The 15,679-nt window shown below is 44.5% G+C and overlaps 1 protein-coding gene across 7 annotated transcripts; it reads left to right on the forward strand.

Annotated features, from left to right (window-relative positions):
- The first annotated feature begins 3,099 nt into the window (after positions 1–3,099).
- Positions 3,100–9,510, forward strand: ZBTB14 (zinc finger and BTB domain containing 14). 7 transcript variants are annotated; one of them, XM_054461086.2, is made up of 4 exons: positions 3,143–3,487; positions 5,305–5,334; positions 5,980–6,063; positions 7,113–9,510. In XM_054461086.2, exons 3-4 carry the CDS (start codon positions 6,061–6,063, stop codon positions 8,457–8,459), a joined length of 1,350 nt encoding a protein of 449 aa, XP_054317061.1. In that variant the 5' UTR covers positions 3,143–3,487; positions 5,305–5,334; positions 5,980–6,060; the 3' UTR covers positions 8,460–9,510. The 7 variants fall into 7 exon arrangements, with proteins under 7 accessions (XP_054317063.1, XP_054317061.1, XP_054317065.1 ...); XM_054461090.2 differs by lacking the exon at positions 3,143–3,487 and adding an exon at positions 3,552–3,648; XM_063653446.1 differs by lacking the exon at positions 3,143–3,487 and adding an exon at positions 3,898–3,984.
- Positions 9,511–15,679: the final 6,169 nt, after the last annotated feature.

Raw genomic sequence — 15,679 nt, forward strand, 5'->3', positions numbered from 1 at the left:
TTCTTCCCCCTCTTTGCGAATCTCTCCCTCATCTTTCAGGTCTTCAATGTATGCCTTTGAAGAAGGTTTCACTGATTTCCCAGGCAAAATTAATTCTTCCTGTTCCTCTTTTTCATCACATTCTGTGCTTTTTAACTTTCTATAAAAGCACTTATTGCAATATGCAATTGTGTAACAATGTGATTATTTGTTGAATGTGCACATCAGTATCTCCATGATGACACGGACTGGATTTGGTTTTTGTTCATTTACTGTATCAAGTGTTCTCAGAGTCACTGGGGGAAGGTGGTTATGGCATTGGGGGGGACACTTTTCCTTGCATAGATGTATTAGATTTTGTTCAGTAACAAAGCATAAAACCCAACCTCCCAGTGGCTTATAAAACAAACATTTACTTCTCACTCATAGGTCTGTGGGTGAGTTGTCTTCTGCCTAGGCTTGGCTGTGCTCAGGTTGTGGGTTGGCTTCATTCTCAGGTCTGTTTGTCATTCAAGGGCCCAAGCTGAAGAGGAGGTTGTGGCCTAAGCATGTTCGTGTTGTGCTGGACGTCGCAGCAGAGAAGGAGACGCAGAACAAAGGCTGCTCTCAAAGCCTCTACTCAGACCCGGCCCAGTCTCATCTGCTGGTATCCTGCTGTTTCAAAACCAGCCAGAGGGCCCAAGGTTAACATGAGGGAGAAATCAGCCTCCCCCGCCTGTGAGACATAATGTTTCCAAACGGTCCCTTACTGGGCTGCTCTGTAACCACATCAGACCCTGGCATCCGGGACTGCACACTGCGGGCCCCATGGCCTGGGCCTCACGATTCTTAGAAACAGGCTCCACTCAGGAGGCCATGGGTGTCCCAAGTGAGGAACAACGTGCTCCAAATGTCACCCAGTAAAGTTGTCGGAAAAGGAGGAAAACTTTGTCAAGGATCTTGGGTCAGTGCATTTCAGCAAAGCCCTGCCCCCGCGTTGACTCCACAGTGTACTTTTACAAAGCCCCTTAGTATCAAATTCAAGGTTGTCACTTACTGTCCGCTGATGTTTATTGAAAGCCAGTTGGGTGCTGGGAAGTGCACTTTTGGGTGGCGACACAGGCGAGAAGCCAGGCCTGGGTCAGGCCGTTCCCTTGTGGTTTCCCATCCCTCCTCCTTCCCGCAGAGTTGTCCCTTTAATTTAGACTCATCCCCACAACCTCTGTGAACCAGCAAGGGACAGCCAGGCAGAGCCCAGGTGACATGAACATAAAACAAATGAGAAGAGGATTCATTGATACAAAACCAGGATGTCAGGAACCGTCACTTGAGAAATGCATTCTAGTGCTTTAGAACTCTTGTGAATTATGTTATCGGGTTAGTTGAAACGTGGGAAGTCTTTTCCTAGCCATATGCGAAAAGATTGTCTTTACACGGTAGGCAGACCAAAAATACACGCAGAATGAGTGGGAAACCCCATATGTGGTATGGGAGAAGGGGGAGCGCCAGCAGCAGATGCGCCATGACTGAGTACTGGCCGTGTCCACACACTGTGCTAACTGCAGTGGCTGCTTTACTGCTTGGTGACGCAACCCTATGACAGAGTACTATTATTATCCCCCCATAAGCACACAGCAACCACAGGATTGAAATGCAATTTCAAGAGCTACGCAAACAAGAATAAAGCGAGTACACGGTATCATGTCTGATGAGTGTGAACTTTGGCGGCAGAAGACTTGGTACTGGTTCTGTCCAGGCCACTGGAACCCACTATCTGTGGGTGCAGATCATTTTCCATCATGGAGCTAATACCTGAGCTAAGCACTTAGCTGGACATTATTTCACTTAATCCTTACGAGTGCCTTATTAGGTGCTTTCCATAGCTCTCCTTCAGCTGAGGTTTAGAGAAGTTAAACAATTTACCCAATATTTGAACTGGATATGTCTGACTCTACAACCGGTCTCTTCCATCCTGTTTCGTCCATATAAGCCGTAACTTGGGTGCTTTTGTGAACATCAAAAAAGAAGCGTATAAAGTCGCCTTGGGGAACGTTAAACCAAAGTCGATTAATATTACAAAATCAACTGAGGCCATATAGAACTTCCTTTAGAAAATTAATACATTCAATCATCATATTATTTCCCAAATGTTTACTTAGGTGCCTGTTGCAAGCATTATCTTATGTCATCTTCAATAAGCCCAGGAGGACGCTTCTGCTCTAATTTTTAGATATTAAATTACGCGTTTCGGGGAAACACTGTTCGCGTTTGAGATAAAGCAACAGGAGCGACTCTAAGGCGGCGCGGCATTGCTGTCCGGCCTCCTGCATCTCGGTGAGCAGAAAACGCGGGAGCGGGAGGGACTTCCCAGCTCCCGAGCCAGACACAGGCACAGCCGCCGCGTCAGAGGGAAGGCGACGTGGTTCAACAGCAACGGAGCCATTACTAGCGCTGAGCAGGGATGTAAGGACAGAGCCGTTATCAGAGCTCTCCGAATCGAGTCCGGGGTCTACACTGCCACGGACGGGTCGCCGCCTCCAGCCCCTGGACTTTTCCTTGGAGTGTCTGGGCGCGGACCTACTAGCTCCAAAGCCCTATGGGTGATCCCTTTCTGCTGGGCAACTGGGGTTGCGCTTTACACTACAAATTGAAGACGTCACTTTTTCCATTTTTTTCTGCAAATGTTTATTGTGAACCGTCCACTCCCCAACAAACTCAATGTGCCGGCGGCAAGAGGCAAGACTGCAGACCCGCGGGCGCGCCTCCCGGTGTTGGCCGGTATGCGCGGAGGGCGAAGGTGGCCGGGGCGCCCGCTCCGAGACGCGGCAGAGCCCCGCAGCCTCAGCGCCCGGCCTGCGCGCGCCCGGGGGCGGCTCTAGCCCACGCACATGCACACGCACGGGAGCGCTGGCTCCCGCGTCCCCGGTGCTGCGCCGGCGCCGGGCGCGGACGGGAGCCCGAGAACCAAAGCGGGAGAGAGCTTGAGGCGGGGCGGGTGCCCGCGAGCAGCGCTCGTGCTTAAGTTCCCTAGCTCCTGAGGCCCCGCCCTTGCCCCGCCCACTCATTCTCCCGCGCGCGGGCTCCGCGCGCCCCAAGCCGCGCGCGTGCGCGCGCGTGCGCAGGCCAGGGCCCTCCGGGGGCGGCCCCGTAGTCTCCAACGAAAGCGTCGGCAAGGGCCCGGATTAACCCTTTCTTTGCTCGCCCACTTAGAGACCCGGTCGGGTTCCGTGCCTGCGCAAGCCGGCGGCGCGCCTTCCCCCCAGCCCGCACCGCGCATGCACGGGAAGGGGGGGGCGGTGGGGGTGTTCACGGCCGGCTAGACATTCTGTGCTCGTGCAGGAGGAGGGCTGCTACCATCAGGGACGTGCACGATTTCCCCCACCCCGCCCCCTCCCCAAACTCCAAAAAAAATCCAAAACACACTGCCACCCACCGTGCCCCCGCGCCCCGAGCCCATCCCGTCCCGGCCTGCGTTTGCTAGCGAGCGCGGGGAACCCACGGCAGTGTCTGTGGCTGTGCCAGGCTGCAGGTAAGGGCGGGCCAGGGTGCGGAAGGGGCTGGGGCCGTCCGCAAGGCGGGCGCGGGGGCGGCCGGCGGCTGGCGGGGCGGCCCGGAAGACGCGCGTTCTCGCCGAGCTCTGGGGCACTAGCCAGCTCCAGGATGTGCGGCGGCCGCCAGCGGCGCGGCGCGGTGCGAGCGGGGACGGGCGTGGGCTAGGGCTGGGCGTGGGGCCGGGGCGTCCTGGGGGCCGCGCGGGCCGGCGAGCGGGCTCGGGGAGCGGCCAGGCGGCGGCGGCCCCGCGCGCGCGCTCGCAGAGCCTCGGCGGCCGAGTTCATGGCCGCCCCCGCTCGCACCGCCGCAGTGCACCGCGGTGGGGGTGGGGACGGCCCGAACCCAGCGCGGAGCGCGGCCCGCCGGGCGCCGCCCCTCCGAGCCGCAGGCCCCGCCGCGCCGCCCCCAGCCGCCGGCGGAGGAGGGGGCCGGGACCCCAGCGCACGTACTCCCGGGTGCGCCCGCGGAGCTTGGGTTAGCCGGCCGCGCGCCGCCCCCGCCCCCGGCCGCGGGAGGGCGGGGGAGGGCCCGGCGCGAGCTGGCCGGGGAGTGCGCGGGGCGCGAGCTCCGGGCTCGCGGGCGGAGCGGGGCGCGGCGCGGCGCGGGGCTGCGGAGCCGGCCGCACGCCCGCTCCCGCTCGTCGCGCCGCCGGGGCCGCCGCGGGCCGCAGTCCCTCCTTGCGCGCTCCGAGCCGCGGTCCCCAGCCTGCGCTCGACGTCTGATTATGAAAGGGAAAGTGGCCCTTTCACCACCTGGCTCCCAGGCTGGGAGCTTTTGTCTGGGAAGGAGTGCAAACGGCCTCCTCCACTCCCCACCTCCCTGGCCCAAAGAAATTGAGAGCGAGGACTCCATATGCCTTGAAGGCTTTTTGGGTCTGCGCTTGGCTCCGTGCTTCCTCCCCACTCCGAAGTTGCAAGCTTGCAACAAGGAAGTCGTGCAGCCGCCATTGTCGGGCTGCCCGGGGCAGGGGAGGCGGCTGCAGCTGCTTATGTAAGTTTTTGGCTTTGCGGGAAGCCCGGCTCCCCGCACTGTAACGCGGCTCAGCGCGCCCGCAGTTTGGAGAGCAATTAGGAAGGGGCAGCCTTATTATGAAGGTGGTGTTGGGGGTACGTCTTTTCCTACACCTGCCTACACAGATGCTGGCAACAGCTGTCTTCCAGTTTTGACTCACCTGAACTTAGCAATTGGACATCTCAATGGCAAGGGGGGCGGGGCGGGGAGGAGGAGGCGTTGGACACACATGGTCTCCCTTCCAGGTCTCATACATTTTGAGAGAGAGAGGGGAGAGGGGTGGGTGGCCAAGTACACACTAGCCAAAACAACAACAACAACACATTGATATGTTGTCATAGTTACTCTAAGGCCACTCCTCTCTCTGGTCCCATGCACTTTTATCCCACAAGCCCTAGGACGAGTTAGTGACAACAGTAGTAAGTGTCACAGTGTAAGGTTTTTGCCTGGGCTGCCTAGTCTCTGGATGATTACAGGCCTGGGTGCTTCTAGGGAATAGAGAGGCAGAAACACGTAGAATGATCAAGTCAGAATCATCTTTTGGAAATGTTGCCTAATCTCAAACTTGAGATGAGACATCCCGCTTCTACGCTGGGCAGCTCTGTGTGTTCACTTTTCTTTAGAAGGAGCTTATTATGGGTTTCAAGGTGTTGGTCTCCAGGTTGGAGTCTTGTTCCATGGTTTTTGTGTTAAGACTATTACAGCCCAGTCCTTTGCTCCTACCACACCAAACAACTTATCTGTGTGGTCACTGTTCAGTAGAGGAAACTTTTTGTTTTTCAGGATATGGGTCTGCAGGATGGAGTTCTTCCGGTAAGAGTTAAAACTCACAAAAAAGCTAAAATTCTTTCACCCTTCCTGTAGGGATAGAGGTAAAAACACCTGGATTGCTCAAATACAGTCTTAAAGACAAACGTGTGTGCTTTTAATACATCATACAGGTGCAGAAAGAAAAAGCAATCATTGTTCCCTCTCCTCCCATGTTACCTGTTGGGTTTATGTACTTCTATAGCTTTATTTATAAAGGTATAGACTTTTATAGGTTTGTATGAGCCGAGAGAAAAATGTAGAGGGCTAACATACCCAGGGGGAAATGGGATGGGTGTAGGGGGCACGGTGCACTTGTTTTTTTCTGTATCTGTGTAGCCATCAACCTCTGAACAAATATGGATATGGGCTTAGTGTGTGAGGAGAAATCCCTTAATGGTTCTCCAGCCCCTCCTTCCAGTTCCTAGGGCACAGCCCCTTTATGCCCGAGTGCTACAGCCCTTACCTATTCTAGTCCATATCTGTTCAGAACTGCACTTGATGTACCAGCCACCTACCTGCCCCTCTCCCCAATCTGAAAATGCACAAGAGAGGGAACAAGAAAGTTTATTTTTAAAAAATCAATTCTTGGTTTAGGATTTGGGATACAGGAAGATCCTACCTCATTCTTGTTTGTCCTTTCTTCTGTAGGTCTGGCGTGCTCCTGATCAGAGTTACTCTGATCTGAAGATTTTGGCGTTTAAGGCGTTAAGATAATAGCCTGAGTTGTTCATGGTAACTATAACTTTGGATATTAAATCTTGATGAAAATGACTTGGCATTTGCTTTAAAATATATATACCAATTCTGATTGTGCATGAACACTTCTGTTTGGGGGAAAATACTTAGCCGAATAAAAGTAAAACAATGTTTTTAAAAAGGAAACATAGAGAATGCTTTAAGATGACCAGTTTTTTAACATGATGACAGAGATCTTTCATGCCAGTTCCAAATTTTTGCTTATAAAATACTCTCAGCACTTATCAAGTACATACATCTGGTGTTGATGGCACTTTTATCTGGATGCAGGTGGATTGGCATCTAGAGAGAACAAAGCCACTTCCCAAATGTCATCTGATTCTCTTAAGGTCAGATTAAACCTTGACCTTCATTTAGAAGTGGCCCAAAAGTGCTGTGGAAAAACTAGAACACAACACTCAATGGGATATTTTGGCAGTAATGTTCCTCTCTAGTTCTGCAATAGTAATTTGTTCCTTCTGTCAAGGAGGTATAACATAATTCATTATTTTGCTGAATCCTCCATAGAGTAGATGGAATAAGAGTAGGTGCAACAGACAGGACTAGAGGATCGTTCCCTTGAACCTGTTTCTTAAAACTTGAGTTTGAGTTATTCGATTATCTCTAGTTGTCAGGAAGCACTGGTTTTGCAGCCAGATTGTCTGCATTTAAGTCCCGGCTCTTCACTAAATAGCTATAGAATATTGGGCAGATTTCTAACTTTGTCTATAAAATGGGGATAGTGATACCTACCTCATGAAATTACCTGAATATTAAATTAATTAAAACATGTAAAGCACATAGAACAATGCCTGGGATATAACTAGGCAAATACTTAGTAAATTGAAGATGAATAGGAGTAACAATATGGAGATCATTGAGTTGGGATCAGTCTTTTCTACCCAAATTCAAAGACCACTCTTAACATTGACTTTCTGAAATTGTTAGGTTCCATAGATTGACCAGGAAATGAAAATGTGACTGTGTTCTCTGTATGGAAAAGTACTATTTATAATTACTAAACTTTCTTTTTTTTTTTTCTGTAGGAGTTTTTCATCAGTATGTCTGAAACCATTAAATATAATGACGATGATCATAAAACTCTGTTTCTGAAAACACTAAATGAACAACGCCTGGAAGGAGAATTTTGTGATATTGCTATTGTGGTTGAGGATGTGAAATTCAGAGCACACAGATGTGTTCTTGCTGCCTGCAGCACCTACTTTAAAAAGCTTTTCAAGAAGCTTGAGGTTGATAGTTCTTCAGTCATAGAAATAGATTTTCTTCGTTCTGATATATTTGAAGAGGTCCTGAACTACATGTACACAGCAAAGATTTCCGTGAAAAAAGAAGATGTTAACTTAATGATGTCATCAGGTCAGATTCTTGGTATCCGATTTTTGGATAAACTGTGTTCTCAGAAGCGTGATGTGTCCAGTCCCGATGAAAACAATGGTCAGTCCAAAAGTAAGTATTGCCTCAAAATAAATCGCCCCATTGGAGATGCTGCTGACACCCAGGATGATGATGTAGAGGAAATCGGGGATCAGGATGACAGTCCTTCTGATGACACAGTAGAAGGCACCCCCCCGAGTCAGGAGGACGGCAAGTCGCCCACCACAACGCTTAGGGTTCAGGAAGCGATCCTGAAAGAGCTGGGGAGTGAGGAAGTTCGGAAGGTCAATTGCTACGGCCAGGAAGTAGAATCCATGGAGACCCCAGAATCAAAAGACTTGGGGTCCCAGACCCCTCAAGCCTTAACATTTAATGATGGGATGAGTGAAGTGAAAGATGAACAGACACCAGGCTGGACAACAGCCGCCAGTGACATGAAGTTTGAGTATTTGCTTTATGGTCACCATCGGGAGCAGATTGCCTGCCAGGCATGTGGGAAGACGTTTTCTGATGAAGGCAGATTGAGGAAGCATGAGAAACTCCACACGGCGGACAGGCCATTTGTTTGTGAAATGTGCACAAAAGGTTTCACCACACAGGCCCACCTGAAAGAACACCTAAAAATCCACACGGGATATAAGCCCTATAGTTGTGAGGTGTGTGGAAAATCATTTATCCGTGCCCCAGACTTAAAGAAGCATGAGAGAGTTCACAGTAATGAAAGACCGTTTGCGTGCCACATGTGTGACAAAGCCTTCAAACACAAGTCTCACCTCAAGGATCATGAAAGAAGACACAGAGGGGAAAAGCCTTTTGTGTGTGGCTCCTGCACCAAGGCATTTGCCAAGGCATCTGATCTGAAAAGGCATGAGAACAATATGCACAGTGAAAGGAAGCAGGTTACCCCCAGTGCCATCCAGAGCGAGACAGAACAGTTGCAGGCGGCAGCGATGGCTGCGGAAGCAGAACAGCAGCTGGAGACGATAGCCTGTAGCTAGAGGTGGTGGGACAGGGACACTTTGCCTGGAAAGTGGAGACTGAGATGACGTGGATCATAATGAGTGAATGCCAGTTACTATATTTTTGTGGAAACGTATGGAACATTGTACTCACTGGACTTCAGGCAGTGCTTGGTTAGGTATTTTTAAGACTTTTCAAGGAAATGGTGTTCCTCAGTTCTGACCAAACCGTTTCACTGTCTTGTCTGGTGTCTAGTATTAATGTTGCCAGTAAGCACCCCTCTCCCTTTTTTTTTTTTAATTATTTTAATTTGAGAACTCCTGTGTCCAGTTTAGAAGTGAGAGACTTGCATTTTTAATTCCTTTACACTCACCACCCTAGCAGGTGCCCTGCACAGAGTAATAAGTAGATTGATTTCCTAATCACAATTCTATGTGACTTATGGTCAAAAGAGCAGTTTTAATAACTTAATAAAAGTACTTCAGATAGACGCAGAAAATTGGTGAGTGGTTGACCAAGAACACTGCACAAATACAAAAAAAGTTCTGGAAATGCAGAATGGCGTTAGATTTATATTTGGTTTGTTAATTTTATATCACTGTTTTTCACTGTTTTTGTGGACAAATAATGGTTGCTTTGCTGAAGTGTTTCTTCCTCAATCTTGATTGCCCTGTACCTACCCAAAAGCTGTAGTCACACGTCCTAAAGGCCAAGCAAACCCACCAGGATGGTGGGGGGTCTTGGAGCCAAGCTCTTAGGTTCCTCTTATTTGGAGCAGTGCCAGTCCACACCAGCTGGGATTTGTGAGTGGACCTGTGGTAAGAAGAATAGAAAAGGCTCTCAGAGATAAGGTGTTTTACATGTGTAACAATCCCAAGATTTCCTAGATTAAAATCTTAATTGATTTTGAAATTGGATTTTTATTTAGAATCAAAATTAGGACAAGAACAGATAACTTCTTCAGATACATTTGTGTAACTTTACAGAATGTCATCAAGCTTTGGGGCTCTGGGGCACATGATTTATCCATAAAGGAGATGCAGTATGCTTACTTAAATTAATAAATTCAAAATCTTTTAAGTGTGTAAATAGTAGTGTTGGTCTTATGTATTTCAAGTAAGAAGTAGACAGCTGCACTTTTTTTGCACATTGGATTAAAATAACTTCCATCAGCAACAAACATCAGACTGTTTTTAACAAATATTAAAGATTGTCAGACCAAATGTTTATGTTTTCAAAGTATATTTCATCACTGGTTACAGTTTTAAATAGAAGTTGATTGCCTTTTCATAGCCGTAAATGAGAATTATAAACTCTGTTCCAGTTTTGGTATACTAAATGTTCTTTTAACCATCTTTAGGAATATATTGAAATGCCAACAATAGTTTGAATTGTGTTCTGTAAAAAAGTATTAGTCTATTATTTTTCAATATGTAGAATTGTAGAAAATGTCAATTTTTCAAACTCATTTTTCATTGCTAGGATTTAAAAAAAAAAATTAAAGTAATTTCACTTCATAGCTTTTGCATTAACACCTGTAATTCTATCGTGAAAGAAATTTGATTTTTTTAATTGGTGTGTGTTATGCCCAAGATGTTAGGATGAAGATGCTACCTTTTTAAAAATTTTAGTTATTGGTAAAATGTTTAATTTTACTTAAAGTTAATTTCTTTTCTTGGAAGTTGTTTATTCTGTTCTAAAAGTAGTCCTGTCACTGTGTTTTTATGCTATTTATAGAAGGGGAACTGATTGCCGTTCCTAGGCTGTTTTAACCAAAGCAAAGGAAAAATAATTTTAACATCTTGTCGATAGCTACTTCAACAAACCATATTTTCGGCCTTCATTTTTTGTATATAAAAGAAAATATACTTCTATCATTCCTCTTTTCATTTTTTCATAGCAACCTTCCACATACCTAGATTTCTACCAAAATGTATTTTCTATGCTAGCTTCATCCTGGCTTTACAGAGTTGAAGTTAAACATGTGATATTAACCTCCGTTGAAACCACATAGTCATGGTGGTAACCCCCAAAAAGAAAGGTTAATTTTCAGCAGTCTATATGATGCAAGTATTTATCATTTAGCCTATTTTGCATGAGAAATGTATTTGTGTTATTTCTGCCACTGGTACTGGGTTTGTATGTGTGTTAGGGCACCTGTTTCCTTTATATATTTTTGGTGGCAGCAGAATCCTATCACGGCAGCTCTCCTGTCTGCTGGGTCCTGGTCAGTAACACTGCCTCTCTACACCTGGCTGGATTTGGTAGTCCCCTGCATGGTGGAGCCATCGTGTTAGAGTCTTCAGGTTACCTCCAACACCCTAGGGAGTTAATTCTGAAATGTGGTTACTCTGAATCTGTAATGTAAGAGGCAGGTCAAGTCTAAGTGTCAACATTACTACCTTTTCATTACTTAAAAATCATTGACTTTTTTCTGTTTTTACAGAGAATGCCACAAACTTGATGTTAGCTTTTGTGCTTAATTTACGTTGTATTGGCACTGATTGAGGAAGAGAAATTTAGGAAGTTTAAATGTAAAGTAATTTGCCGGCCATTAACTTGATCACTAATTTAGAATTGTTAGAAAATACAGAGGTCGCCATCAAGTGAGGTTGCTACTAACAAATTCACCCTATTTTGTTAGAAAAAAAAGACTAAGATGAGGGAAAATGACACAAATTTATGTAGTTTCCAACTTAATGGGTTATTTTGTGTAGTTATCTGTAAGTCATTTGGAAGGTGGGATTCATTGTCACATAGTAATGCTATTAGTGGTGTTTTGTTCTCAAGAGTAGCAAGCCTTAGGGTGCAACTGTAGAGCTGGCACATAGTAAGGATTGTGGTGTAGGGTTGAGTCCTAGGCGGAGGCAGAGAGCTGTTCCAGCAAAGAGAACGGAAAGCTCTCACTTCCCTTTGAAGTCTGTCTCCATTTTTGTATACCCTCTTGTAACTGGAGCTCTCTCCCCCTGGGAACTATTTATAATAGGGTTAATCCAGCATCTACTTAAGGTATGTAAAGATAGCATGTTGCCTACTTGTGTTGAGCATCATATGTGAGGCACTGGGCTGGACCCTGGTGATGCAAAGGCAGAAGCAGTTTGGTCCCCGGCTGTTAGAGTGAGTGTGCCCCTTCCCAGTCTGGTCTTACATGTTCTTTTTGAAAATGTTTTTCCATCACCTGTTATCCATGATTCCTTAAAGGTTGCCATACGATCTCATCTTAGGGGCCCTGGGTATAATTTATCTGGATTGTGACAGATTTTAGCAGTTGGGTGTTTTCATGACCTCTTTCAAAAGATGTTCCCACTTACCAATATTTATTTAAATCTTTTCAGTATAACTAGGAGGTGAGGTTTATTGGAAAGACTTTACAAGACAAACTTAGATTTGGATCCTGGTTTTGCCTCTCAGTAACTGTAAATTCAGACAAGTTCTTAACTGCCTTCAGCCTGAGTTTCACCATCTCTAAAATACTGGTAAGTATTTCTGCCTCACAGTCTGCTGAGGATTAATGTGATGGCCAGGAAAAAACATTAACCCCAGCATCCACACTTTTTAGGTTCACTGTAAATGTTCCCCACTTCCTAAAGAGCATTCCCAATGGAGCAGACAGAAGCTGAGAAGCATCTCTCATTTCTACAATCATTGGCCCTGAGCTGTAGACCTAGACCTCATTAAGTGTTATTAACTGAAAATGTCTACAGACACTGTGTTTGTCTTAGTATTTCCTTAAGCTTCGATCCACTTGTGGCTCTGGTCTTACAAACTTGTATATTCATCTAAATGTTGTCTTTGGTTTTGTAATTTCCCATCATGTGTACATTTTAAAGTAAATCATTGGAATGTAGTCGGTGTAAACACTGGCCTCTTTGGATGGCTCCCTTCTCTTTGGGAACATCTGTGATGGCAGAACCAGAATTGCAATTTTGAGAGCTGGCTTTTGAATCTCATACATGAAATCATACATTAATATATTTTTGTAGTATGCTTTTCTAAAATTGGGTGCATTTCAGGCTGCACCCAACTGTTCCCTTTCTAGTTAATTCCAAGATGATCTGTTGCTTTCTCCCCAAAGGGGCCTAGACTACATCCATTAATTCCATTTTTTTTTTTCCTTTTAGTTCCAGAATAAGTTTGCTGAGTCACTCTGCTTTTCTTTGGGGGATATTTCTACTAAACTTACACAGAAGTACTTTTTATAGCCTAAGATTAAAGTATGTCAGTCATTGAATGCCTTGTATGTGCCTGGCATTGGACTGTGTGCTGGGAATGCAACAGTGAGCAAGACCAGCACCATTCCTGCCTTCCTGTAGTTATCCAGTGTGGGATGCTTATCTTTCCAAGTTTTACAACATTTTACAAGGATTTACAAATAATGTAATGATCACAAATAGGCAAACTGCTATTTAAAAAAAAAAAAAGTCTGCCATGTTATGTATTTTAATCCAGTTCATGAAACATACTTTAGAAAGTAGGAATTTTTAATAAGTTGTCATGGGTTAGTGGTTAGTGGTGCCAACATAAACATTCTTAAATGATTTTTGGGAATGTATACTGAGAAAATAATATCTATTAATTATTGCCATTTCCATAGAATGATTCTCATTTTCCCTAACTGATACTGGATTTCAACAAGAGGAATAGTAATAAGAGGCTAAGATATATTTCTTTAAAATAATAGATGCTTGCTTGCATCAAGAAAGATACTGATGCAAATAAAATGAGAGGAGTAAAGAATGATAACCTGGCTCCAGTAACTTTGGGCAAGGATGTTAATAAGGTTTTAAGGGAGGAAGCACCATGAGCAAATAGAGTATGCCCAGTAGTGTCTGAGTCCGCAGATGTTCCCTTAGTGCCCACTGACCAGTTAAGGTTGACAGTCTTGATAGGATAACAAGCAAGCTAATGGAAATCTGAAAAAGAAAAAATATGTCTTCTGATGGTTTTAGATCAGCTGCTGCTTGTCATGTTGATGGAGTTTTGAGAAAGCGTTCTATGCTATTAAACTCACTTGGAATTGACTCATTTTCTGTGTTCATCTGAAAGGCAGGAGCTTCCTATGGTCATTACTTTTTTTTTTTTTCTACTGACTTTGAACTTCAGTCACAGGAGAGATAGTCAAGGGGTTAGGATTTTAATAAAACCTAGTATACGTTGAATATTTGCCAGGTTTGGCACTGTATACAGAATCACTATGTTTTATGACAAGTCTGAGGTAGGTACTTATTACCACTGGTGAAGACACCAAGATTCAAAGAAGTTAAAAATCCTCCCCAATATCGTTTTTATCAGAGCTGGGACAGGAAAGCAGGTCCATCTGCCTCCAGAGCCTGTGCCCTTAGTGACCGTGTGGTTGGCCTCAAGCCTCAAAATGTGCAGCTGTGGCCCCGCACATGTCCTTACTGAGTTCAGACCGCTGTTTGGCAGATGGCAAACACTCTTCTCTCTGGAGAAGAGAGAGGCATTTATGCAGACAGCTGTCTCTATGTCTCTGTACTAAATTGGTCCTTACATTTTTATTTCTCCAAAATGTCTCCCATGCAGGGTACTAATACTAAACCAATATTGTTTTATCTTGCTTCAGGTGTACAGGCTGCCCCCACATGATATGAAAAACTGCTGGTAGAATGTCACGGATAATTGCAATATAACACAAAGCTACCAGTTAGCCTTCTTCACATGTTCCATTATGCGGTGAGCCAAGCAAAACCCACAAGACCGAAGGCCATCTAGTCGGGGGCCAAGGTAAAAATGGTCCTATGTAAAGGCCTACTTAAAAATGGTCTTCTGTGTTAGGAGATCTCCCTATCTGTCCTCTCCTCGCTGCCTTTCTCTCTCTGAAAGGTGTTAGAAAACTTGGATTCTGATTCTGCCTCCACTATTTTCAGGCTATGTCACCACCTTAGGCTGGTTGCATAATTGTTCGTAATTTCTGCCAAAATGCAAATGATTCACTGCCCCATGTCCACCATTCTTGCTTATTATTCCAAAAGATAAACTCACTTTAAGGGATAGATAAGAAATTCAGCCTTAAAATCAGATATAATTGATTTAAAATATTACTGACTTCAAACAGGATGATGGAGATGTCTAGAAGTTTGACATTTGGGAAACAGTATTACGTTTCATTCTTAGGCTGTTTACATTTAATTTAATTTAAAGTATGTGTAATGTTTTGGCTATTCTGTTTCTGTAATCTTCCAGCCAATACAAAACAGGAACTATTAACCAGATTGGAAGGCTACTGGATCAATTGGCATTAGTGTAAACAAGATTACATTTAATAGTCTTGATACCCTGTAATAAAATGTGGGGTTGAGAAAAGAGAAATGAAAAACAGTAGGGGTAAATTAATTTTAGGTGGTATATAATCATTATTTTCCCAAACTTCTGGGAGTTACAAAATCATAGGACTTTTTAAAAAAAATATACAGAAAACAGTTTTAACTTTGGTGATACAGTAGAACTGAACTGTATACTAATTAAACTGACATCTACAGAGTGCTTTACAGTATACATTATTAAGGTAGCTTACAATATTATGAATAGGTATTACTATTCTCATTTTACAAACTGAAAAAAACAGAGCTCAAACCTAGGTTCTGTGATTCTGGTGTCTGAATTACAAGCAGCCTGAAATAGAATCCTAAAGTACATATAGGATCTATTTATTTCATTTATATAAAGCTTTTGGCTCTTTCTAAAATTATAAAAGATTAAGATTTGAAAGACTGCATTTAAAACTCCTAAGTTCCTAAATTTGCTTTTTTTATTTTTTTTACTATATATTACTGTTATTAGTTGTCTTCCAGTATCCATACTACCCTTGTTCTGCTGCATTTTTAATTTGGCGTTGTACTTCTGACTCTAAAATCTCAGAGTAGTTTTTTTTTTTTTTTTCCTACTGCAAAACTTTGAAAATATTTGTATTGGTAAAAAAGCCAGTGTAGTGATTTAGAGTATGGGCTCTGGATTCAGACTGCGTGGGTATGAATTCTAGTTCTACCACTACCTGGTTGGCCTTGGGCAAATTATTGAGCCTTTCTAAGTTTCATTTTCTCATCTGTAAAATGTGATAATAATGTTGCGAGAATTATGTGAGACAAGCTATAGAAAGTTCTTATATATGACCTTATAATTGTGTTATTTCTACCAATCAAGTAAAAGGTAATACACTTTGATTTCAGTCACCACTCACCATTTAGCTTGCTTATAAGGACTTTGAGTAACTGATTTCACCTTCGTGAATCATTTCCTT

This window comes from Pongo pygmaeus, chromosome 17 (genome assembly GCF_028885625.2).
Source record: "Pongo pygmaeus isolate AG05252 chromosome 17, NHGRI_mPonPyg2-v2.0_pri, whole genome shotgun sequence".
NCBI lineage: Eukaryota > Metazoa > Chordata > Mammalia > Primates > Hominidae > Pongo > Pongo pygmaeus.